Source organism: Microcaecilia unicolor, chromosome 9, assembly GCF_901765095.1.
Source record: "Microcaecilia unicolor chromosome 9, aMicUni1.1, whole genome shotgun sequence".
NCBI classification, from domain to species: Eukaryota; Metazoa; Chordata; class Amphibia; order Gymnophiona; family Siphonopidae; genus Microcaecilia; species Microcaecilia unicolor.
This window is the reverse complement of record NC_044039.1, coordinates 96,983,765-97,008,272: the sequence shown is the minus strand read 5'-3', so window position 1 is coordinate 97,008,272 and position 24,508 is coordinate 96,983,765. Positions and strand designations below refer to the sequence as shown.

Genomic DNA, 24,508 nt, shown 5'->3' with positions numbered 1-24,508 from the left:
GATGGGCCTTCTTTCCAAATTCTTTTGGAACAAGAGACGCCCACAGATCAAATGGCAAAACCTATTGGACCCATGGAGTCGAGGAGGATTTGGGGTATTAGATTTAACACGCTACAACAAAACGAGTTTGTTGAGGCATATAGGAGACTGGTTGTTGGGAACCTCACATTATACTCCAAGGACGATGGAAGAGCAATGGGTGCACCCCCTGAAATTACACTATGTGCTACAAGCAAAGCTAACGATGTTGCCAGTACATTTACGGAGGAATGTAGTGATTCAACCCCTTAGATTGGTATGGCGAGATTTGGGCCGGATTTGGAAGTTTGATGAACACCATAGTAGACTAATACCTATAATAGGGAATGGTGAATTTTTACCGGGTATAGACGGTCCAAGATTTAGACGATGGCAGCAAAAAGGGCTTATCCTCCTCCAGGACATTGTGGAGTCAGATGGTTGTGTCAAAAAAATTGGAATCGTTAGGTTTGGGGGAGCTTCAGTGGATAGACAAATTTGCATATCGACAGATATCTCACTATATTGATAGCCTCCCCCGCCAATCTCTCGCTATTGATGTACTTACCATGATAGAAAAATTGTTTGAAGTACCCTCAGAGGAACCTATAACCATTTCCTTAATACAGAGACGACTTATGCATAGTACATCACATAGAATGCAAACACACTTACAGGAGAAGTGGACAGAAGACTTAAAAAAAGGAATCACTGCACAAAGATTACTGAGTAGTATGCGACATATCCCGCAGAGAATAAATAATGCAGATTTAAGAGAGTGCCAAGGCAGAGTATTGTTCCGGGCTTATACCTCCACATCTGGACTGTATCATATAGGAGGAATAGACTCCCCACAATGTGGTAAGTGTGGAGGACCACAATGCACATACTTTCATGCCATGTGGGACTGCCCCCGGATACAACAATTCTGGGTGGGGATATATAGGTTTATGACACAAATATTGAACAGACCTATCACATTGAGCCCAGAAAATGTGTTACTAGGAATGGAGACAGTAGGGGGTACCAGTGCTGTCCATCATGATCTTTTACTGTATAGAGCGTTTTTAATAGGGAAAAAATGCATTTTAACAAATTGGGTCTGTCAAGAGGCGCCTTCGTATTGGCAATGGCGTAATAGACTACATGCGTTGTTATTAATGGAGCTGCGAGAAGTTCAATGGAACTTTAAGAGACAAAAAAAGTTCTATCTAATATGGAAAGCTTACATACAAGTTTTGGCCCCAAGGGCACGCAGCACTGTTCTCAATCAATTAGGAGGTTTATGAAGGGAAGCAGAGTGCCATCAGCAATAAGCAAGTAACAGTCACTCTCAGCATATGAACACCTGGCCTTGAGGGGAGGGGGGAAAGGGGGGAGATAAGAGGGGAAAAGGGGAGTGGGGGGGGGGTATTAGGAGAAGGGAGAAAAATGTAATTGTCAATAACAATTGTATTTGATGAGGAAGACAATTGCGACTCTGCGCATTATAGAATATGTTTAAATGAAGGGTCTGGAATATTCCACTTAAGCGGTTGCTAATTATTATCACGATAAAAGGGTTAGCTTAGATTTGGATGGCAGATATAATGTGATGTATTTTTATCTGTAATGGAACGTGGATGTTTGTAAATGAGAAGGGCGGGGGGAATGAACAAATGTTGTACTTCAGAGTTGTATTTTTCCAAAAATTTAATAAAAATGTTTTAAATTAAAGCAGGTAACTACCTCCACCTCACCTCAACACCCACCACAAATTAAGCAAACTATTCTTTGCTACCACCATCAGAAGAAGGTGCTGCATACATTAATCAAAATCTACTGCCTCAAATGGAAGATCACCAACACTGGCCAGCCCCAGGGGTGGGGAAAGTTATCTGCTGCCCCTGCAGTTGTGTCATCTTCCACCATTTTTTTCTCTCCAGGCCAGTGTTGGGAAAGGGGAAATAAAGTTAACAGTCTATGGGAAGAGGGGAGAGGAAATAATAATCTATCACCACCATGGTCCTTCCTGCATAGGACCAAAACTACCACTTTTCTTCTCTCTCCGGTCTGACCTCAAGAAATGCTTAAGGCTAGAGTTCTAGAAGAATCATCGACTGCATCCCACCCATGGTCAGCTAAAATTGTCGCTGCTCTGCTCCCAGTGTTATAAACACATCTTTGCTTCCTCTATTCATTCCTAATATGTCTGCTTATGGCTTTTTAAATACTCGTTTAAATGGATTCTCTGGTTCAGACAGTACCACCTTTTGTCCATTATTTACTGTCCTGGATCAGAGTAAATTGCTCTTCTGGTTTAAAGAATGGCTTGTTAAGATGGTAGTCACTTTCCATTCCATTTATTCATTGGATATAATGCCAATGCGTAAGGTGGTATACATTTATAAAACACAAATCAATTACAGTTTATAATACTAGTACAGTTCATCATTATGCCGTCATTTCCTAAAAAAAGCAATCTTAAAATGGATTAGCATAGGATAGACATGAAGGGCTAAATTCTGTAAATGGTGCCCATAGATAGGTGCCAATATGAAATACGCTAAGCTAATATTCCATAAAGAGTGCTCTGCGCAGAACGGCCTTTAGAGAACAGCAGCTCATTATGCACCTAACTTTGATGTAAATGCTCATACCCAAGTGATAAATCAAATTATATGGACACTGTAATTCAATGTGGGGATATCATACCAAGTTTGTCACATAATCCCAGCATATCTAATCACTTATATCCACAAGTCACTATAAATCAAACAGAACTTCAGAGAGAAATTTTTTTATAGAGAGCATTTTGTTTTGTGACCATCAGAATATGGCAAACACAAAACATTTCAGTCTCTTATGCAATAGTTTCTGAATTGTCATCGGTTTGGTTTTAAGTTTTTATCAACATTTTTTCTTCAGTAAATGTATATATTCTCTAACACAGGTACTCAGCTTTTAGCACTGCTGTCAACATTTTGGATTTGCTGCTGACACGGCCAAGTTTCAATCCTTCTTCAGGGTAGCAGTCTAAGCATGGTAAACCAGCTCTTCTTCACTGCTGATGGTTCGGCAACCATTGCATGAGAGATTGAAATGCTTTGTATTTGATGACAAAAATGATCACAAAAATGTTTCTCTGAAGAAGTTATGTTTGATTTATAGTGATTTGTGGATATAAGTGATTAGATAAGCTGGGATTATGTGACAACACCCAAGTGATGGCAGTTAGGCATGCAAATGCAGGTATTCTATAAAATCACTCCTAATTTCTAGGGAGTGCCTCTTTCACGCCCATTCTCCTCCCATTGCCACACCCTCTTTGGAATTTCACACTATGAAATGTAGGCACACGTTATATTACTAGAAATTAATTGCTTTTTAATGCCAGTAATTGATATTGTCAAATTAGTGTGCACACAGATATGTAATCCGCACCCAACTTTGGGCGACCTGTACAGAATCTGGGAGAAAAGGGTGTTCATAAAAATCATTCTGCTTATAACACATTACTGCTGGGGAGGGGCAACTCTATAGCTTAGGTAAGTACCTTGTTTCAGCCTCCAAGGAACAGCTGAGCAAGTCTTGTTTTTTCAAGGCCTGAAATAGGAATTGACAAGTCAAGTCTCACTGGGATGCTGAAGACTAATGCCAATATGCAAATGAAGATCAAAAGTGCATTGTTGCCAGTTTCTGCATTTTTGTATTTCTAATGTCTGCTTTTACCATTCAGAATCAATACAGGAAGTCAGAATACATCAGGATGGGGTTTGTCGGAGAACTTGATGTGGCCTAAAATCTCTCTGTAGGCACTGGATTACTTGGCAGTGCTGCATATTTTTTTCTCTGTACCTACATTGCTTTATAGATAATAACCTAAAACAATCCCATATGAATTATAAATAAAATATAAAATAATTTATATTTTATTTCTAATTCAGATTCTGTACTTAAAGTAACTTAGTCGATGTCAGATAAAGGCAGTTGACCCATCCAGTCTGCCGAGAGAATCTTTCTCATTTTCTTCCACTGTTAGTAAATGACACATAAATTCCCATTTGCTAATCAACACGAACACCTCCTCTCTCAAACGCCTTCCACCTTTGTCTTTCACATCTCTCCCAGCATACCCAAAGTCTGTCACAGTGCTGATCACCACCTAGATTGGTAAGTCTACAAGACCAATATGTAATCCAATATCAAGATCACCTTTCATATTGGCTTACCAAGTTCTATAATAATCCAAACAGCAACTAAAATTGAAGCTGTTGTCCAAAAACGTCCGGTCTCCCCATCCTCACTGAAGTTTGAGCTGTAACCTAATCAATCAGTGCAAGCTACCTCTCTATGCCTTCTTGGAAGACTGATGCAGTTATACCACCACTGTGTATACTACTACTACTATTTAGCATTTCTATAGCGCTACAAGGCTTATGCAGCGCTGCACAAACATAGAAGAAAGACAGTCCCTGCTCAAAGAGCTTACAATCTAATAGAATAACTTTGCTTTTAGATGAACATACTTAATCTCATACTCTGTCCCCATACCCTGTGTTTTAGCACAGATCTTTTCAATCATTTAGACAACTACCAGAACTAAAGGCTGTTATCCTAACATCTGGCCTCCAAAGTTCTCATAGACCTACTAGACAGTGCATAGCTGCCATCAACCAGCCTGTATGACCTGATGAGTTTTTGGGGAATTGATGCCTGTTTGTCAATAATTATTGTTGGCAAGTGAAATTTTTCAGTTACATAATCCTGAGAGCACTACTTACTATTATGCAATATAGAAATCTATATGTAATATAGCTGAAATTTCATGGCACATTTGAAAATATATTTATTGAAATGGCATGTTTATTCAGACTATTCAAGCACCACAAGAGCGTAAACGAAACATATTTCCATTTTCAGATCTCTTTACCACTCCAATATACAATAAGGTACACATGCTGCACACAGTTTTGGATCATCACTGCTGTGTCTTATGTTCAGCTCTCAGTGGGTGTTCAGACTGGGGCTAATTCACCCGTGCTATGAGGGATTGAATTACTGTTGACAGACAGAGAGACTTCAATTGCTGAAAAAAAAGAGACAGGCATATAACCTACCCATTCTAAACTCATCAGAACTGGGCACATAAAAGCTGAAATATACTCAAAAACTGGATGTGTACAACTAACAGAGCGAAAGCTGTGTTTTCCATAAGTTATAAACACTGTCCAGATTTAAGTTGTTTCCTGAGTGTAGATATATTTTAATCCTCATTAAATAGTTTCTCAACTTAGTTTTAATTGCATTCATTGATTTGAATCCCCCCTTTGCAGCCAGCACTGGAAGCTTGAAAAGTTCCACAAATATTCAGTACAAGATATAGTTGAGTAAACTGTTCCTGTTGTTGTTTGAAAGTTAATATGTCCTGAAACATTTTTACAAGTGAACTTTTCATTTTCTTAGATATTAGATATAAGATATATCAATCACTCAAAAAATATGCCAAATCACAATGCAAGCTAGACATCTGCCCTAGTACTATTATAAGATCTGCCCCTCAACAATTCATAACAGACCTCACGAGTTACCTGAACTACATGCTACAAAATGGTCTCTTCCCAAAGGATAAAGGAAATATACTACTTACTCCTCTACCTAAAGACGCAAAGAAAAATACAAATGACTTAACCAACTACTGCCCAGTAGCATCTATCCCGCTGATAACCAAACTGATGGAAGGCATAGTGACGAAACAACTCACCAACCACCTAAATAAACACTCAATTCTACATGAATCTCAATCAGGATTTCAATCAAATTACAGCACAGAAACAGTACTAGTCACTTTAATGAATTAAACAATCGCAATCGGCAATAACATCCTTCTCCTACAATTTGACATGTCCAGTGCCTTTGATATGGTCAACCATGGAATATTATTACACATCCTGGAATACTTCGGAGTAGGGGAAACGTTCTTAACTGGTTTAGAGGATTCCTAACAACAAGGTCATACCAAGTAACAACTAACGCAGAGACATCAGCCCCATGGACACCTGAATGCGGCGTTCCCCAAGGATCCCCTCTTTAACCTAATGATGACACCCCTAGCCAAGCTATTAGACAATCAAAAGCTCAACCCATACATATATGCTGACGATGTCACGATTTACATCCCATTCAAACACGACCTAAAGGAAATCACCAAAGAAATCAACCAAAGCTTCCAAATCATGCACTCCTGGGCGGATGCATTTCAACTAAAACTCAACGCAGAAAAAACACAAAGCCTTATAATAACCTCTCAACACAATACAAATAAATTCACCACCATAACTACTTCAAACTTTTCCATCCCTGTTTCAAACAACTTGAAAATTCTGGGAGTCACCATTGACTGAAACCTCACACTTGAAAATCACGTGACGAACACAATTAAGAAAATGTTCTACTCTATGTGGAAACTCAAAAGAATAAAACCTTTCTTCCCAAGGGACACTTTCCAAAACCTGGTACAATCATTGGTACTAAGTCACCTGGACTATTGCAATTCACTTTATGCCAGCTGTAAAGATCAGACCATCAAAAAACTTCAAACAGCCCAAAACACCACAGCCAGACTCATATTTGGAAAAACAAAATATGAAAGTGCAAAACCCCTAAGAAAGAAATTACACTGGCTTCCACTTAACGTATCACATTCAAGATCTGCACGAGTGTTCATAAAATCATCTACGGAGAGGCCCTGACCTACATGCTGGACCTCGTGGACCTACCACCCAGAAACGCTGAGTTCTTCCCGTACCTTCCTGAGCTAATTCAGTTGGATCAAGTTCTCTTCATACATTGTCCGCCGCTTGTTGACAGGTAAATCCAACTTGGTCATAATGAATAAGCTGAGAAAGTACCACTCCCAACCAATTTGCCAAAACCTTTGCCAAGATTTTTATATCTGGATTCAAAATAGATATAGGCCACTCACACCTCAAGTGTAGAGGTAACTCCCCTCGCTGCACATAACTAAAATTAGCTGCAAATAGAAAATAATAGACTAGAATTCTGTAGACAACCCATCAAGACCAGGAGCCTTGCCTGTTTTAAGGGCTTGAATAACCTACAGAATCTTTCACAGTGATATCTTTGTCTAGTGTAGCAGTTTGTCCTGTATCAGAGAGCAGGCCCAAGTGGTCATGATATTGTTTAATCGCCTTTTTCTCCATGCATAGCATACAGGTCAATCAAGAAGTTTGCAAATCATCATACAGATCTTGGTAGGCTTATGTGAGCAGAGAGCCTTCAGTTGATTTAATCCTATGTATAGTCCTCTTTGCCTTCTGTTTAAGTGGAATTGCAGTATTCAGCCCACTTTATTTCCCCTCTTACAATAAACTGTTTAATTGCTTTGAATTGTTATCACAGGCCTCATATAGTTTAAGAATCTGACCCGAACCAGTTCTGCCCCCCCCCCCCACCCCCGCTGCCTCCACCTTTGAATTTCCTGATACTTAAATCACTTATACCTGGCAGCCCTGTCAAGGACAAAGCATCTAGTTACCACCTTAAAGACATCTCAAACCATAACCATAGAAATATCCTCATTCAGGTTTTCTTTACAGTATATTCTACACTAAATTATTTCACCCAGCATTCTTGTTTTAGAAGAATGTCATTGAGATGCTACCTCCTGTTTCCCCTTTCCAGCTGGGGATCCACAACATCCACCCAGACTGAAACATGAACTTTCCAAGGGATTCTATCGATCCGCACCTCTTGCATCACACTGCATGATTTATTATCAAACAACAAATAATATGTGTATAAGTCTGGTGTGATTTAGAATAAAATGTGAGATCCTGGTCATCCTTGTGTTGGGCCCTCCAGGCACCAAGCAGACCTAAATCTCTCAGCATTATTCTAAGTTTCTTAGTTGAGGTAGTATCATTCCGAGGAATACCTTTACTAGTGTCCAACTCAGGAAGGACATTAAAATCGCCTCCCTGTATGTTCAAAAAGGCACCCTTCTGAGTCTAACATTTAACAGAAACGGCTCTCCTTGTATGGTCCCGCTTAATGTCCAGGATCTCTGGATGGGATGCATTGTGAAATATCACCCCCATGCCCCTTTCACTTATTCCCCAAAGCATCTAAGGCCAGGCAATGGTTCTGTCATGGAGAAGCTTCTGGTAAGCAGTTTTTAAATATTTCTTAGCCTCTTGGAGTAGAAGTTGGCCTTCCTTGGGGCATTTAAGCTCTTTGTTTTGACAGTGATAGCTCTCAACATTATGCCCATGTTTTGGTTGGTAAGGATTTCTTATTAGAAACTTAGTTTTTCTCTATTAAGTTTCAATATGAAGTTGTTAGCCCAGGTTTGCATTAGGTCTAGACTAGATTTGATATTTGTTATGATTTCTCTGGTGTTTTTAGCAAAAGGGAAATAAATTGTGATATCATCGGCGTACATAAGGGTGAAATCCATTTGAATCGTTACCTAATGGTGCCATCATAATATTAAATAGGATGGGAGAAAGAGGTCAGACCTGAGGTACACCACAGTTCGGGGACCAAGTTGAAGAGATAAAGCCTGATTGTTTTATGTGATAGTATCTTCAGACGGGAAATCCCTTAAACCATTGAAGTACATTACCACAAATACCAAAGTGATGTAGTAAGTTAAGTAGGATGTCGTGGTCAACTGTATCAAAAGCACTGGACATATCGAATTGTAGAATAATAATTTTTCTATCCTTACTCAATTTTGCTCTGAAGTTTGCTATTAGGACTGTCTCAGTACTATAAGAAGGTCTGAAGTCAGATTGGCAAGCATGTATGATCAGTAAGGAGTTTAGGTAGTCTATAAGTTGGTGAGCGACCATCCCTCCATCACCTTTACCAATATTGGATTGAGGCTACAGGCCTGTAGTTTGAAACCTCACTCATGCCGAACTTGCAATTCTTAGGAATAGGAGTTGAAATTATTTTTTGCCATTATTTGAGGGGAATATACCTTGAGATATAAATGAGAGATTTGATTGTAGACATTGTGTAAATGTCAGGTGCTGATTTTTAGACGGTAACTGGGACAGGAATCAAGTGTACATTGAGAAGAGGTATATTTATGTAAATAATGCTTGACTGAGTCTAATAGCAGTTGAGAAAAGGAAAGCCATATTCTGTCTGCAGGAAGACAGTTGACTGAGGTAGTGGGATTACTAAATGATGATAGTGATTTTCTCTGCAAAGTAGTTTGCTAGTTCAGCAGATGGAGCCAATTTGCTACCAATAGTCAATGACTGGGTATTTATCAGACTGATAACTAATGCATAAAGTTTTTTTTATACAGGTAATGCTCCTATATAATTAGCATAGTATGATGTTTTGGCTTTCCTGATTTTAGTTTTGTATTCTTTCAAAGATTTTCTCCAGTTGCCCCAATTTATGGCAGTTTCTTTTTGCTTTGAGGATATCCTCGGAGAACCAGGGGGAACTTTTTCTGGGGGTTTTGGATTTTGTTTTTATTGGTGCTATTTCATTCAGTATTGTTGTACATAGGTTATCTCTTATATGATTGAAATCACTACTAAGTGAAGCTGTAAAGAGTGTGTCATAAGGAACTTTTGACGAAAATCCATCAATGTGAATTTTACCTCTTGTTTTGAAGATGAATGTTTTGTTACTTATGATAGTGTTTGAGTTGTTTTCTTTCTAATTAAATGTGAAATTTAGTTTGTAATGATCTGACGAAGAACATTGTTTGAATTGACACAGGTATTAGATATGAATTTTGTGATATCCTCTTCCACTTTATTCCAGTTTCCTGGTGGGCGATACAGTAATAGTAGACTAATTTGTTTGGATAAAGATTCATCTGTGATATTACAGGAGGCCGCTTCTAAATTAAGAGACTGCAACTTTGAAATTGGGTTGACTGTAAATAAAGATTTTTAGACAAGGCTGTGCCTCCCCCCCCCCCTTTTGTTCTACCAAATCAAGAAATTGTTAATCTATCCCAAAATTTCTAAGTCCCGTAGAGAGGAGGTATAACTTATAGCATGTGGGACAGATGTCATGAAGAATTGGGTCTTCTAGAGAGTACAACCAAGTCTCAGTTATTAAGGCTAAGCCAAATTGAGCCTCTTCTATCCAATCTTTAATAACAGCTTTGTTGACAACTGATCTAAGTGGAAGGTAGGAATCTGAGTTATTGTGAGAAGGTGCAATATATATTAGTTGTCATTTAGTTTGAGGTATCTCCCCTTTCCCGCCTTTTTTCCAAAGTATACATATTGAGATCTTTAAGTCTGTCCCCATATTCTTTATGACAACGATCGCTGACCATTTTAATAGCTGCCTTCTGGACCAACCTCATCCTATTTATGTATTTTTGAAGATGTGATCTCCCGAATTGCACACAGTACTCTAAATGAGGTCTGACCTAGAGACTTATACAGTTTGGCCATATTCAGAATGAACACAAGATGAAAGGACTTTAAAGTCAAAATATTTGGAGAAAAAATTAGCTGCAGTTTATTTTGTTTTAGCAACAATTGTAAACATTCCTTGATCCATTCCCCTTAAGCTTTAAAAGTTCCACCCCAGAAGGATGTTGTTTGCAAGGAAACGATGACTGACTTATATAATTTAGCATACTCTAAAACATTTTTAGTACATTTAATAACATGATTCAGCCCCTTAATATTGAGCGATATTAACCAAACGGAGGAGGCTCCCACCATATTGATCCAGCTTAACTAAGATACATAAAAGAAGCATAACCACTGTGCTCCCCAGACAAGCTCTGTACAAGATGACTGTCTTCTGAATACTGTTCAGAGACATTAAACCTAGCTTTTCGATACCTTGTGCATTCTTATCAGTAGAGCAGTTAACAGAAAAACAAACTGCCAGATCATCCAGAACGTACACACAACCCTGAAACGAGAAGTTTGAAGTCCACAAAAGCCCAAGTACACCACACTGCACCAAAAGACCATACAAACTAGAGTGCCATACATGCCTCAGCACATACCCAAAATCAATAATTAAAACCATAAACATAACTGAGATAGCAGCAAAACTATAGAAAAATTAGTTTAGAGGACCATCACAGAGTAATAAACCATAGAGAATTCCAAACTGGAAGAAAACATTCAGCGTCCCATGCTTGCCACACTGTTTTCTTCAATTTTGGATATCTTAAAGGTATGTACTTTTAATATGACTATTTAGTTTATTGATGACAAATTTGGCAGTACTGAAATTTGAATTTGCATATGAACAATGTTTTTCAAAAATAAAAATAAGAATTAGACCTATGATAAGAACTCTAGTGAGCCTTGTGTGAAAGATGAATTTTCTATGGCTTATTATTCTATAATGATCCTCTAAACTAATTTTTCTTTAGTTTGCTGCTTTCTCTGTTATGTTTATAGGTTTGGTTATCGATTGGTTTTTGGGCATTACCCTGTGCATTGGGGTTGTATGGGGATCAAATATACCTAAACGTACCACTATCATACATACACAACTAGATATACATACAACATGGGCACCCAAAAAGAAAATGGAGCACGAAAAGAATTAATGAAAGTCAAAAGTCCATGTTTTCCTGAGGGGGACCAGTGTTCATCTTGAGTAATGTCTCACAGAGTCAAAGCAGATGTCCAAACAGGGTTCAAAAACTTCAGCTCCTCACCTCAGATATATCCTGAAGTTCATAGGTCCGCTAGTTCCACAAAGGTTTTAGTAGTGTTGTTAAATATGACCTTCATACAAGCAATTCTGAGAAATATCAGTGAGTCTTAGAAAGTTTATTGGCTTGTAGAAGCCTGAAAGCTATCAAAGTGGTTTACATTCAGGTACAGTAGATATTATTTTTCTGTCCCTGGAGGGCTCACAATCTGAGTTTGTACCTGGTGCCCAATGCATACAATCAAGACCTTAATGCTAGAAAGCGTTTTCTTTTATCTATTTTTGCTTTTGTGAAATCTGGAGAAATATAAACATTCTTCCCCCCATAAGCCAAAGAAGATGAATTCTGGGCCTTGATAGCTAAAAGAGGTAGGTAATGCAAAACTTTAACCAGGAAAGGCTCTGATGTTGGGCCTCTACCTGCCTTTGATATGGCACCTGGTGGGTATACTCGCTTCAAAGGGTAGCAAAAAAAAGTTTCAAAAGGTTTGGAAGCCACTTCATAAAGTGAACAGGATTGCCTCCCTGTTTCCCAGAGACCAGTAGTGCAAAACATTATTCCAGTATTGTATATGCTCAGCTCTTCAAGCTCCACTCTTACCATGAGTTCTGCTTTCAATTTCTTCTCCATGTTATTCTCAAGATCGCTTGTTTGTGACTAATTCTTGCTAAGAATATAGAAACGTCATTGTGAATGTGGAAAGTTCTGCTTTAATATCGTGCACAGCTGCACCATTTGCTCTGAGCATGTTGCTGATTTCTTGTAGCTGCTTAGTTGCTGGCTTGGGTGTTATTTCCTGTAGACCTTGTCAGAGGGTCAGCTTTCGCTCCCTTCATGCTGGCACTTGCCATGAATCTTGTTAAAATCTTGCAAGAGATTCTAAGAAAGTTAGGAAGGCAAATTTTAACAGCACAGCAGATCAAAATCAAAGATGATATACTGAATGGTATGACAGACATTATTGTGCTAGGGGTGGAGGGGGGGTTCATTTTCACTGATGCAAGGAGCTATAAAATTATGTATTCACATTTCTCTTTGTGACCTTTGCTGGAGTTTCAAAGAGAATATATGTGCATACTTTTCACTTTGAAAATTACCCAAGGAAAACTGCATCCATTCATTTATATCTAGTATTTGGTGCACATACTTTTGGAAATTAAAAAGTATGCATATACATGCAAACCCCATTCCAGTATCGCCCTTAAGAATACACCTCAAACTGCCAGTAAAATTAAACACAGGCAGACTGCTGTCATTTAACTGTACCAACTCATGACAGGTCATTTTTACACGGTAAAGCAGTGCTTTACTTGTGGAAATGGCTTTGAAAATTACCCCTAAGGAGACAGTGAAGGTGACTAAATAAATCTTCTAGACCAGACAGCATCATCATTTTATTAAGTCACCTTTGCTGTCTCCTTAGTGGTATTATCTACTACTACTTATCATTTCTATAGCGCTACAAGGCATACGCAGTGCTCTGCGAGGTTTTTTTGTTGTTCTGTATTTCTTTGAAAATTACCATCATGCATGATGCACATATATTTACATTTAAAGATATAGCAAAGGCCTCTGCAATGTAACTTCTATCTATGTCAGTTATGAGGAATACTCTGGAATCCCTGCTCCTCATTTATCCCTAATATAATGTAATGTAGTGTCAGTTCTAGGAGGAATTGCCTTCACAAATTTGGAGAGAACTATAAAGAGTCTGTAAAGCTAGCACCCAGGGTTTTCTTTCCAGGAATCCAGAGAGTGAGGAGGGGCTAACTGAGCCCACAGCCTGAGTGCTGCATCCTATGTGACCCACCTAGCCATTAACTACAGCTCTAAACCTTTCACTCTCTCCTTACATGATTTGTACTTTCCTTTCTTTCCTTGGAAAATATGTACCATTATAAAGTGCTGTGAAAGCTATGTTAAGGGCAGTATATCAAACCCAGTTAAAGTTGAAACTTTAAGGTAGTGATCTTGAGCTGGTCAGACTTGAACAAAAAGCATGTTGCTCAAAAGGAGAGGAAGTGATTGTCAGGCCAATGTAATGTTTACATAGGCAGCAACAAATGAGCTGTTGTACCAAGGGACAGGTAAGAATTTGTAGATCTAATGGGGAAGAAGAACAAGGAAAAAAGACTATTCAAGGTTGTAGGAAGAGACCTGTGTTGCCTCTTGAGAACTTGATGATACTTTTGGATTGGGACCTGTCTCCTAGGTGCATCCCTAGCCTTTCAGTCAGAATGTATATAAATCGATCTTCAACTGTTATCTTTTTTTTTTATGCTTGTGCTCTTGAAGAGGAGAGAAATTGGATCCACTAACACTCTACATTGGAGGTGTAACTCTTCATTTGGGAGAGACTGAAGAAATTGAGAAGTTTTGTTTTCCAGAGCATATGAACTATATGTGCAGTTGATTATTGTTCACATCAGAAGGGCATCTGCTATCTACTAACAAAGAGAAACAGAAGAAAGTACTCCTATCTAGGAACCAACAGGAAAGGAGAAACAGGCAGTCAAGATGGCATAATCAGTGGGAGTGTTACTCAAGGAATTTTGCCACAGTTACGTGTTCCTTCTTTGGTTTGCCTAAAATTAGGTTTATCCGCTATGTCCCATACCAAGCATAAAGGAGCAGTGAAGCCCAGGACCTCTGCAGGCTTTACTTCTACTCCTCTGCAGCGAACATTCAAGCATTATGCAGTTGCCACTCTGGAGTTGGAGAGCCTGTTGATTTTCTTGGCGGAGGAGCATCGGAGAATCTAGGCATTGAAACATCTTTCTCCACTGGTATGCAACCACCCCCCACCCCCTGTCCAGCAGAAGCAAAGGAGAAAGCAGCAACGGGGTTAACTGTGGAAATAGTTGTTGCAGAGCCATCAGAGGGAGCTCCTCTTTGGAATGTTATCTCCACTGAGAACCCATTCATTGGAGGTAGTGAATCAACTTTGCCTCTGAATGGAGTTACACTTGAAGGGTGTATGGAGGGTTTTGGTGAAGATGGAGGCATCATTGTCCAGGACTTCTTCGGAGGTTACATCACTTGTAACTAAGGTTGACACTTGATCACAAAGCTTTGATTCATTTTAAATGGATTTTGTAACTCAAATTCAGCAGGTTAAAGATGAAGTGAAATCAGTACAGGATCTGACATCTTCATTAGTTAAAGATAACTTGATGATTCATAAGAAACTAGAGCATTTTGAGAACTATAATCATAGATTGAATCTACATTTGTTGAACTTTCCAAGATTTATTGGTTTAATCCTGTTGATACGTTTAAAAAATACCTGATAAAAATTTTGAAGTATATCTCTGAATATTTTCCACCTTTGAATAAAGTTTATTATCTTCCTTCTTCTGCTATGAGAAAGTCCTTGGGTGAAGGCCTTATTGCAGAGGGGCCTATAACTGTAGATTCTATAAAAGATAATGCTCCTGTTATTGAGAATAATAAGAACATTGCAGATGATAATGGTCCTACATTTGGGAATATTCCTGTGATAGAAGAATTTAATGAGATGTGAAATGAAGCATAAGTCAGTGGAATAAATGGCGAAAGTAGTTTGGATAACTTTTTATATATATATATATATATATATATATATATATATAATTTTTTTTTTTTTTTTTTTTTAGAGAATTCTACCTGTGAGTTGTGGAAAGATCAATGCTATTAGTTGTGTTTGTATTGTTTGTATTTAAGCAGGATGTAAATGCTTTGTTAAGATTGTATTTTAAAAGATCTCTTGAGATTTTTTTTTGGGTCAAAAGGTCTGGATTTATCCAGACATAACGAAAGCTACTCAAGAAAGGAGAAAAGATTTTCTTTCTTACCGGCAACAGGTTAAAGGTCTGGGGGATTCATTTATATTAAATTACCTCTGTAAATGTTTGATAAAGTATCTTGGAATTAAGTATGTCTTTTTAATACCAGTCTGTGAGGCATAGAACCACAGCATGCTCTCAATAACATCTATTGTTATTTATGTTAGAAGAAATCATTAGTGTGTCTGTTCCACATATGCTACGCGCATAACCCATGCGTCGCATATGGGGAACAGAGCTGTCTGCTACTTTCGCTAACAGTGGTGACCATGCTTACACATCACTGTGACCTCTTATGTGAACAAAATTTACCGTAAATATGTGCACACTACAAATTATGTGTTTATATGTCCATAAAGCAATATAATGTGCTGAATCTTAATGTGCCCAATATCAAAAATAGTCACAACTCAAAACAATATCAAATAAAGTTGTGTATCACTATGTCACTTAGTGGCATCCTTCAAACAGACTGCAGCTGTACAAGATGCCCCGTTTCGTTTTCCTTCAGCAGGAGTTGTAAGCGCATTCAAAAAATTATTGAATAATATCTTCACACAATCTTTTCTGCCTTCAGTATAGATCAAGGGCTTAATGCAGTCAGCCAGAACTTCCTTCTTATTTTTCAACGGTTTTTATTGAAAACAGTAAAGGATGACATATACCAACATTACAAAGAGTGCTCTAGACTCGCCTTGATATCTCATTGTTATTACAGATCAAGTTTCTTCACTGTTTCCACATTTCCCAGTATTATTCCCACCCCCTCTCCCTACTGAACATCTTTAACATTTAAACCATTAGTCTGTAACAGCAGCCCAACAATGTTTAAATCATGTACAAACTAGAATTCGAAAATGTGCTCGTTGTTTATGGTGTTTCTAAAATTATTCAGTATCACCATTATAGAATGAAATCGTACATCTTGATCTATCTCCTAATACTTATGGTAGCGCTTCAACCTGTTAAACAAGTCAACAATTTTCAACAACCTCTAAACCCTTTTCTTCCCTTCCCTCCCTCCTCCCTCCCGTCCAGAACTTCCTTCTTAAACGTCCACATAACAACATAATGAGTACCCAAAATGTACTGTGTGCTTAAAGAAACATGTCACCCAGAAAAATAGAAGAACTGTAACTGAAACATTGACTGGAGTACACTCATGTAAATAATCCTCCTGAGACTTAAATAATGGTGTTCCATTCCACAGTGGTGCTAACCACAATTAACGGGAGAATCTTATCAAGAAGTTTTGACTCAGGGACAACAAACAGATCAATTTTGCAAAAATTATGATTCACCAAAGTTAAGAAATTTCAAAGGGACAAAGATGATTTCGCTTTAAATAAATTGTATATGTGGATGAACAAACAGAAACAGGAAGTTAGTGGCATTATGAAAGAGGGCAGTAGACCGATTGTCATTTTCCCTGATGATACTGATTCATCAGAAGATTCAGGAGGACAACGCCAAAGTAGAGGGCATCCTCCTTTTTTACCCAGGGGAGCACAGTCGAGAGGCAGACAATATTGCCCATAAGACGCAGGGGCAGACAGCAGGAATTCAATGCTGAGGACTGGACAGGACCATACATGAGATCCAGGAGCCCCAAGTATCCTTAGTAGTTAATACCACTAACGAGTGTAGCGATGCAACAAACAAGAGGCTTATCATTTGTTCCTACTAAATATTATAATGCTTTTGCCACCCACAAAGTTATAGCACGTATCATATGTAACCTGCAAGTCAAATTATATTGCACTCGGAATCAACTAGTAGGAGATGACTCTTCGTTTAGAGCTTCCTCAAGATTGATTCCCCCTGGGTCTATGGATAGTTGTATTTCCACATTTCAAAAGCTGGTATGGGACCTAAGGATTCTAGAGACTAATCACCATCACTTCTGCCCTCCTAATTTAACTAGGGATATGAAGTTAGGTTTGGAATCTCTTAGTAATGATCCTGATGTAGTTATCCATCCGACGGATAAGGGGGGTGCCTCAGTGATTTGGTCTATGGACCAATATCATGCTAAAGCTGTATCTTAACTAAGTGACTCCAAATTTTATGAGATATTACAAGAAGATCCTACTTAGCAGTTAGTAGCAGCCATTACTCAAATTATAAATGAAGCTTTAAGAAATGGGATCCTCACTAGTCCTGAGTCTCGGTTTTTGGTGTGTTCTCATCCTAGGATTCCTGTATTTTATGTTGTACCTAAAATTCACAAAAGAGTGGAGAAGCCCCCTGGATATCCTATCGTGTCTCTTAGAGATATGGCATTGGAATCTCCATCTAAGTTTCTTGATCACTTTCTGAAACCGGTTGTTCAACAGTCTCAATCATATATCAAAGACACAACTGACTTTCTAATTAAAATACAAAAAATAACTAATATAGCTTATACTGATTATATTAGTTACTTTTCTTGTGAAGGCCTCATATACCAATGTACCCCAGGATGAGACTTTACAAGTAATAGATCAAACTACAGAAAACATTATTTCACGTCAGGGTCACTAAGAATTTTCTCATGCAATTAGCTGGTCTAGTTCTCACTAAGATTTATTTCAAATTTGGGGATAACTTTTACATGCAAAATTATAGGGTTGTTACACTGGGGAACAGCCATGGCCCCCAGTGTAGCCAATCTTTTTATGATTGAGTTTGAAGAACTGCATGTGTATAATTCTTTATAGTGGAAAAACATCAAGGTTTGGTACAGATTAATAGATGACATCTTTTTATTTGGACATCTGCCAGCCAGTCTCTGCAGGAATTCATTCAGTAGTTGAATTTGGCGAACAGAAATTTGCAGTTTGATACACAGTTTGACATGGAAACTATTACATTCTTGGATGTTTTGATATTTAAGGAGGGTACAAACTACAGTACACACCAAGAGTATGGTCGTAACAGCTACCTTCATTATTCTAGTTGTCACCCTAAACAATTAAGATTCATTACTTATGTCAGTTTCTATGTGTACGTAGAATTTGTTTGTCCATTGGGCAATACAAATTTCAGGCACAGAAGATCTTTAATAATATTTTGAGTTGTGGATAACCCTTTGCAGTGGTCAAAAAAGCATACAGCAGGCCATTGTATGCAAATTGTGATTTATTACAAACTAAGCCCAACAAGACCATGGATAAACAAATCTGCGTGTGGAATAGGAACATCATTATTTAAGTTTCAGGTGGATTATTTACACGAGTGGGACTCCAATCAATGTATCAGTTGCAGTTCTTCTATTTTTCAGGGTGGCATGTTTCTTTAAGCACACAGTGCATTTTGGGTACTCATTACATTGGTGGACGTTTTAAGAATTAAGTTCCAGCTGATTGCATTAAGCCCTTGATCTACATTAAAGGCAGAAAAGATGGTGTGAAGATATTATTCAATTGTTTGACTGCGTTAACAGCTCCTGATGAAGGAATATGAAACTGGGCACCTCGAAGAGCTGCAGACTGTTTGACGGATGCCACAGCTGAGTGACATATTGGGGCATTTTCAAAAGAAATGTCTAAGTTGGAATTTGTACGTCTTTGTAAAATGTCCAAATTCGGAGGCGGGGAAAAGGTAATTTTTGAAAAAAGATGGACATCCATCTTTCGTTTTGAAAATACCAAGGACGTCCTTGGATTTGGACATCTTTGCTTTTCGACGATTTTCAAAACCAAAGATGTCCAAGTCTAAAACATCCAACTGCAAGCCATTTGGACATGGGAGGAGCCAGCATTTGTAGTACACTGGTCCCCCCAACATGCCAGGACAGCAGTGGAGCACCCTAGGGGGCACTGTAGTAGACTTCATAAAATGCTCCCAGGTACATAGCTCCCTTACCTTGTGTGCTGAGCCCCCCCCCCAAAAAAAAAAACCACTACCCCCAACTGTACACCACTACCATAGCCTTACGGGGGAAGGGTGGTACCTGTATGTGGGTACAGAGGGTTTCTGGTGGGTTTTGGAGGGCTCACTGTTTCCTCCACAAATGTAACAAGTGGGGGGGGGGGGGTATGGGCCTGGGTGCGCCTTTCTGAAGTGCACTGCACCCACTAAAACTGCTCCAGTGACCTGCATCCGCTGTCATGGACCTGAGTATGACATCTGAGGCTGGCAATCAATATTTTTAATGATGTTTTTTGAGGGTGGGAGGGGGGTTAGTGACCACTGGGGGGAGTAAGGGGAGGTCATCCCTGGTAATTTCGGGCACATTTATGTGCCTTATTCGCAATAAAAACAGGTCCAGGTGAAAATATCCAAGTTCTAGTCTGGGACATCTCTGCTTTTTTCCATTATGGCTCAAAGACGTCCAAGTCTTAGGAACGCCCAAGTCCCACATGCACCACGGCTCCGATACGCCCCCCTCAGATTTGGTCATCCTTGCGACAGACTTCCGCTAGAGACGTCCAAAATCGGGTTTTGATTATACCGATTTGGACATCTCTGAGAGATGGACGTCCAAGTGCCGATTTATGTCGGAAGATGGACGTCCATCTCTTTCGAACTTGAGCCTGATAGTGGTAGTTTTGAGTTATGATTATTTTCAATATTGGGCACAATAAGATTCAGCACATTATATTGCTTTATGGACATAGAAACACATAATTTGGAGCGTGCACATATTTATGGTAAATTTTGTTCACATAAGAGGTCACAGTGATGTATGAACACAGTCACCATTGTTAGCAGAAGTAGCTGACAGCTCTGTTCCGCATATGCGACGCATGGGTTGTGCGCATGGTGACACACTGAGTGATTTCTTCTACACATATATAACAATAGATGTTATTGAGAGCACGCTGTGGTTCTATGCCTCATAGGGCGAGGAAACAAACCTGAGTGGAGAGTATTTGAAGTGGATTTTTTACAGAGCAGGTGAAGTCTTTTTTGGACATGAAACGGATCTCCATAGTTTCTGGTGGGATTGTTAAGCAGAAATAATATAGGTAGGATATTTGTATCCTGTTACAGCTTTATGTTTTAACCCTATTCCTTTTGTATTTTTCCTTATATTTCTTTTTCTGCCCCCTATAGAGTGGTCTGATGAGCATATTTTTTCCTGTTTTAGTTTGAACTTCTTATTACTTTGCTAATGTAATTGTTACTCTGAGTTTCTTGAAGCAAGTGTTGTTACTTGTAAATTATATTGCAAATATAAATACGGTGGGGGGGAGGAAAGGAGAAACAGAAGGGAGAGGAGAAGGGGAATTTAGAGTCTAAGGACTTTGAACAACCTTTCTACTTTTGTCTTGTCTATAATTTTTGCCGGAAGAAAGGACAGAATATAATGAAGGCATATTTACTTAAAAATACTGTCTTGTGACTGTTTTGTATTTTTGCCATCTTGCCTTTTGATTTACTCCAGTTTAGGCCCTGAGCTCAGTCTTCCCCTATCCACCAGGATTCTTGTTTTTTCTTTACTTTTCCTAATCACCCCTTTTAAAGGGTCAGGAACCCTATAAATTTGTTTCGTGCAGCTCTTCCAAGGCTACTGTTATCCCCTTAAAAGCTTGGAGGACAGATTTATGTAAATAAGTGCAAATAACACCACAGAACCTCTCAAAGAATTTTCTATCCCTTGCTGTGGAGTCCATGCTTGTGAAACCATGGACTATAAGGACCTATTCTGTTGTGTGTATGGCGTCATAGTATAGGGCTGTGAACACTTTAGAGGAAACAATATCTCAATAGTTGTTTTTTTTAATAAATCAGAATTTATTTATCCTCTCCACGATGTAGTTTTGATCTCCTGCTGGGTGTTATCAAGTAGTCTAGTTTTATGCTCCTGAAAAAAATTCAGCAGTTCTAGATAAGTTGAAACTGTAGTAAGTTTATTAAGTGGTTCATATACTTTAAAAATCACAAGAAAAATAATTTTTGTTTGTTTTTCTGGTCTTGTGTACAGGGATGAGCAGTACCGAATTATGTGGAATGAACTGGAGACTCTAGTCAGAGCCCATACTAGCAATTCTGAGAAACATCAGCGTGTCTTGGAATGCTTATTAGCTTGTAGAAGCAAGCCCCCTGAGGAGGAAGAGCGAAAGAAACGAGGGAGGAAACGAGAAGAAAAAGAAGACAAGTCTGAGAAAGGTTCAAAAGATTATGAGCTAGAGAAACCGTGGCAGGAATCAGAAAGGTACATTTTCTATAGGTGCTCACACATCTTCCCTGTCCCCCATTTTATACTATATGTACAACATTTTTGTTCACGAATCAGGAGTATAAATGTTTTCTCTTTTTATAGGCTAAAAGGTACAACAGATCGTGAGAAAGAGGAACTAGTAGAAGAAGAGGTTATAAAAGATTCTCCAGATTCCCCAGAGCCACCCAATAAAAAACCCCTTGTTAGCATGGAGGAATTAGCTCCAGTAGAAAAGTCCAAAGGTAAGCTGGAGTATCAACATTTCTTTTATATTAAATTTGAGAGAAAATTAGTAAGCCTAATAAAATCTAGCTAAGATATCTAATTACATTTTTACTGCTGTAATTGTCTATTGCTTATGTTTGACTTATTCTTGCTGTACACCGCCTTGAGTGAATTCCTTCAAAAAGGCAGTCAATAAATCCAAATAAATAAATGCAGGTTTTTTTTAATCCAATTTCATTGCATGTTAATGATCTCGCTTAAATCTTTAAACGATCCTGCATAGAAGATATTGTTCCCTGCTGACAAACAGGTACCGTGGAGCCACAGACAATGGGAGGGGAGGGAGTTACATGACTCTGTCTCATCTTAGCATGAAGGATGTATCCAGATTTTTCTAGGTATGCTTTTTAGTTTCTTTGTAGTCTGGCAGGATGAAATAAGTCACAAGAATAAGTGAAGATTACAAACAGAGTGGATACTCCTGAGGGAGTAGAAAACATGAGAAGAGATCTACAATAATTAGAAGAATGGTCTAAGGACTGGCAGTTGAAATTAATGTGAAGAAGTGCAAAGTGAGGTACTTGGGTTGCAGAAATCCAAAGGAGATGTTCCAGATTGGAGGCAAGAGACTAATAAGCACCTTGGGGTGATAGTGTCTGAGGATCTTAAGGCAGCGAAACAGTATGACAAGGCAGTGGTCGTAGCCAGAAGGATGCTAGGCTACATGAAAGAGGTATAACCAGTAGAAGAAAAAAGGTGTTAATGCCCCTGTACAAGTCATTGGTGAGATCCACCCCCCCCCCCCCCCCCCCCCTTGGAGTATAATCAGTTTTGGAGGCCGAAACTAACTAAAGATGTAAAAAGACTTGAAGTGGTTTAAAGAAAAGCAGCAAAAATTATATGGGTTTGGACCAGAAGACCTATTAGAAGAGACTTGAGGAATTGAATATGTATACTCTAATGTAGAGAGTTTCACGGGGACAGAAATGCAACCCATCCTCATCTGTCCCCGCCAGAATCAAACCCATCCCCGCCAGAATCTAACCTGTCCCCACCCGTCCCCGTGAGTGATATCCATCCCCGCCCGTCCCCATAAAACAGCCAGTTCCCACCATGAGAGAAATAAATTGCCTATACATATAAAAAATAAAAGTAGTTAGCTGAGCTCACCTCTGTGCAGTTCTCATCTGTGGATGACTCAGTCACTCACTCACAGTCACTAGTAGTACTCACTGCCCCTTCTCTTCTGGTCTGGCTCTGGTCACAGTACCACAGCTGCTGAACTTCTGCTGCCTTCCATTTCTCTCTCCTTCAGTGCCAGTTGCTCCGTCCTGCTCCCTCCCTCTCTCCTCTGTGACACAGCTGATCTGCTCCTGCTACCTCTGAGAGAAGTCCTCCTCCTGCAGTGCTCCTCATGCTGCTGCTTGCTGCTGCTGTCCTCTCTCTCCTCCTACAGCACTGATGACGAGTCTCTGATTCTAAGCATGGTCAGAGTCTGCCTTTATTCACTGGTAGCGGACCTGGCTGGAGCCTGCTGTTCTCAGCAGTATGACATCATTAACGAAGTCCAACTGGCTGGCAAAAAAGATGAGAAATTTCATTCTCCTGCTCTCTGACTCTGAGTGGCGCCTCATTGGAGGCGAGCTTGGTGTCTCCGCCCACTAAAAGAAGAAGGGGCGAACCAGCAGCAGACATTCTTTTTGAATCTTCATGTAACCATGCTTTGTTTGAAATTTGAATCTTCTGCTGCCCCTTTCCGTGACCCGCTGCGGCTTTTTCATGCCATGTGCGGGTTGCTGGATTTTGGGCGGCTTTTTTTTTTTTGGCCAGCTGAGATTTTTGGCCGCGGCCTCGATCCCCACGGGAATCCCGCATGTACCGTTCCGTCCCCGCGGTACTCCCACTGACCAGGGCTCCGTTCCCGCAGCACTCCCGCTGACCAGGGGGGGAACCCCACGGGATTCCTGCAGACTCCACGGGATCCCCGCAAACCCCATTCCCATTAGACTTGAGGAATTGAATATGTATACTCTAATGTAGAGAGTTTCACGGGGACAGAAATGCAACCCATCCTCGTCTGTCCCCGCCGGAATCAAACCCATCCCCGCCAGAATCTAACCTGTCCCCACCCGTCCCCGTGAGTAATCTCCTCCATACTCTAATGGAAAGGAGGGATGGGGTGGTATGGTATAGATGTTTAAATATTTGAAACCTAGAAACATAGAACAATGAAGGCAACTAAAGACCATATCGCCTAGCCAGTCTGCCCATCCATGCCATCTACTTCCCTTAGAGATCCTATGTACTTGTCCCAAGCTTTCTTGAATTCAGATAGTTTTCATCTCCACCACGTCCTAGGTATTAATATACAAACAAATCTTTTCCACTGAACTAGAGTACATGAATTGAGTTTGCAGGAGGGGTTGACTTAGGAGTACAGTCAGGAAGTACTTTTTCATGGAAAGGGTGGTGGATACCTGAAATGCCTTCCTACGGGAGGTGATGGAGATGAAAACAGTAGCAGAATTAAAAAATGCATGAGATAAACGCAAAAGATTCCTATATGAAAAGAGAATAGAAGCAAAACAACTTAGCAGTGCTTAGATGTAACTCCAGCAATTG

General features: G+C 39.4%; 1 protein-coding gene across 5 annotated transcripts in view; it reads left to right on the top strand.

Moving 5' to 3' along the window:
* The window catches only part of INTS13 (integrator complex subunit 13), a 165,743-nt gene that overhangs the window by 134,037 nt on the left and 7,198 nt on the right, over positions 1 to 24,508 (top strand). For all 5 annotated transcript variants that reach the window (XM_030214882.1, XM_030214880.1, XM_030214878.1 and 2 more), the window contains 2 exons: positions 21,425 to 21,655; positions 21,764 to 21,903. In XM_030214882.1, coding sequence (XP_030070742.1) covers positions 21,425 to 21,655; positions 21,764 to 21,903 — 371 coding nt within the window. The remainder of the gene's footprint in view (positions 1 to 21,424; positions 21,656 to 21,763; positions 21,904 to 24,508) is intronic.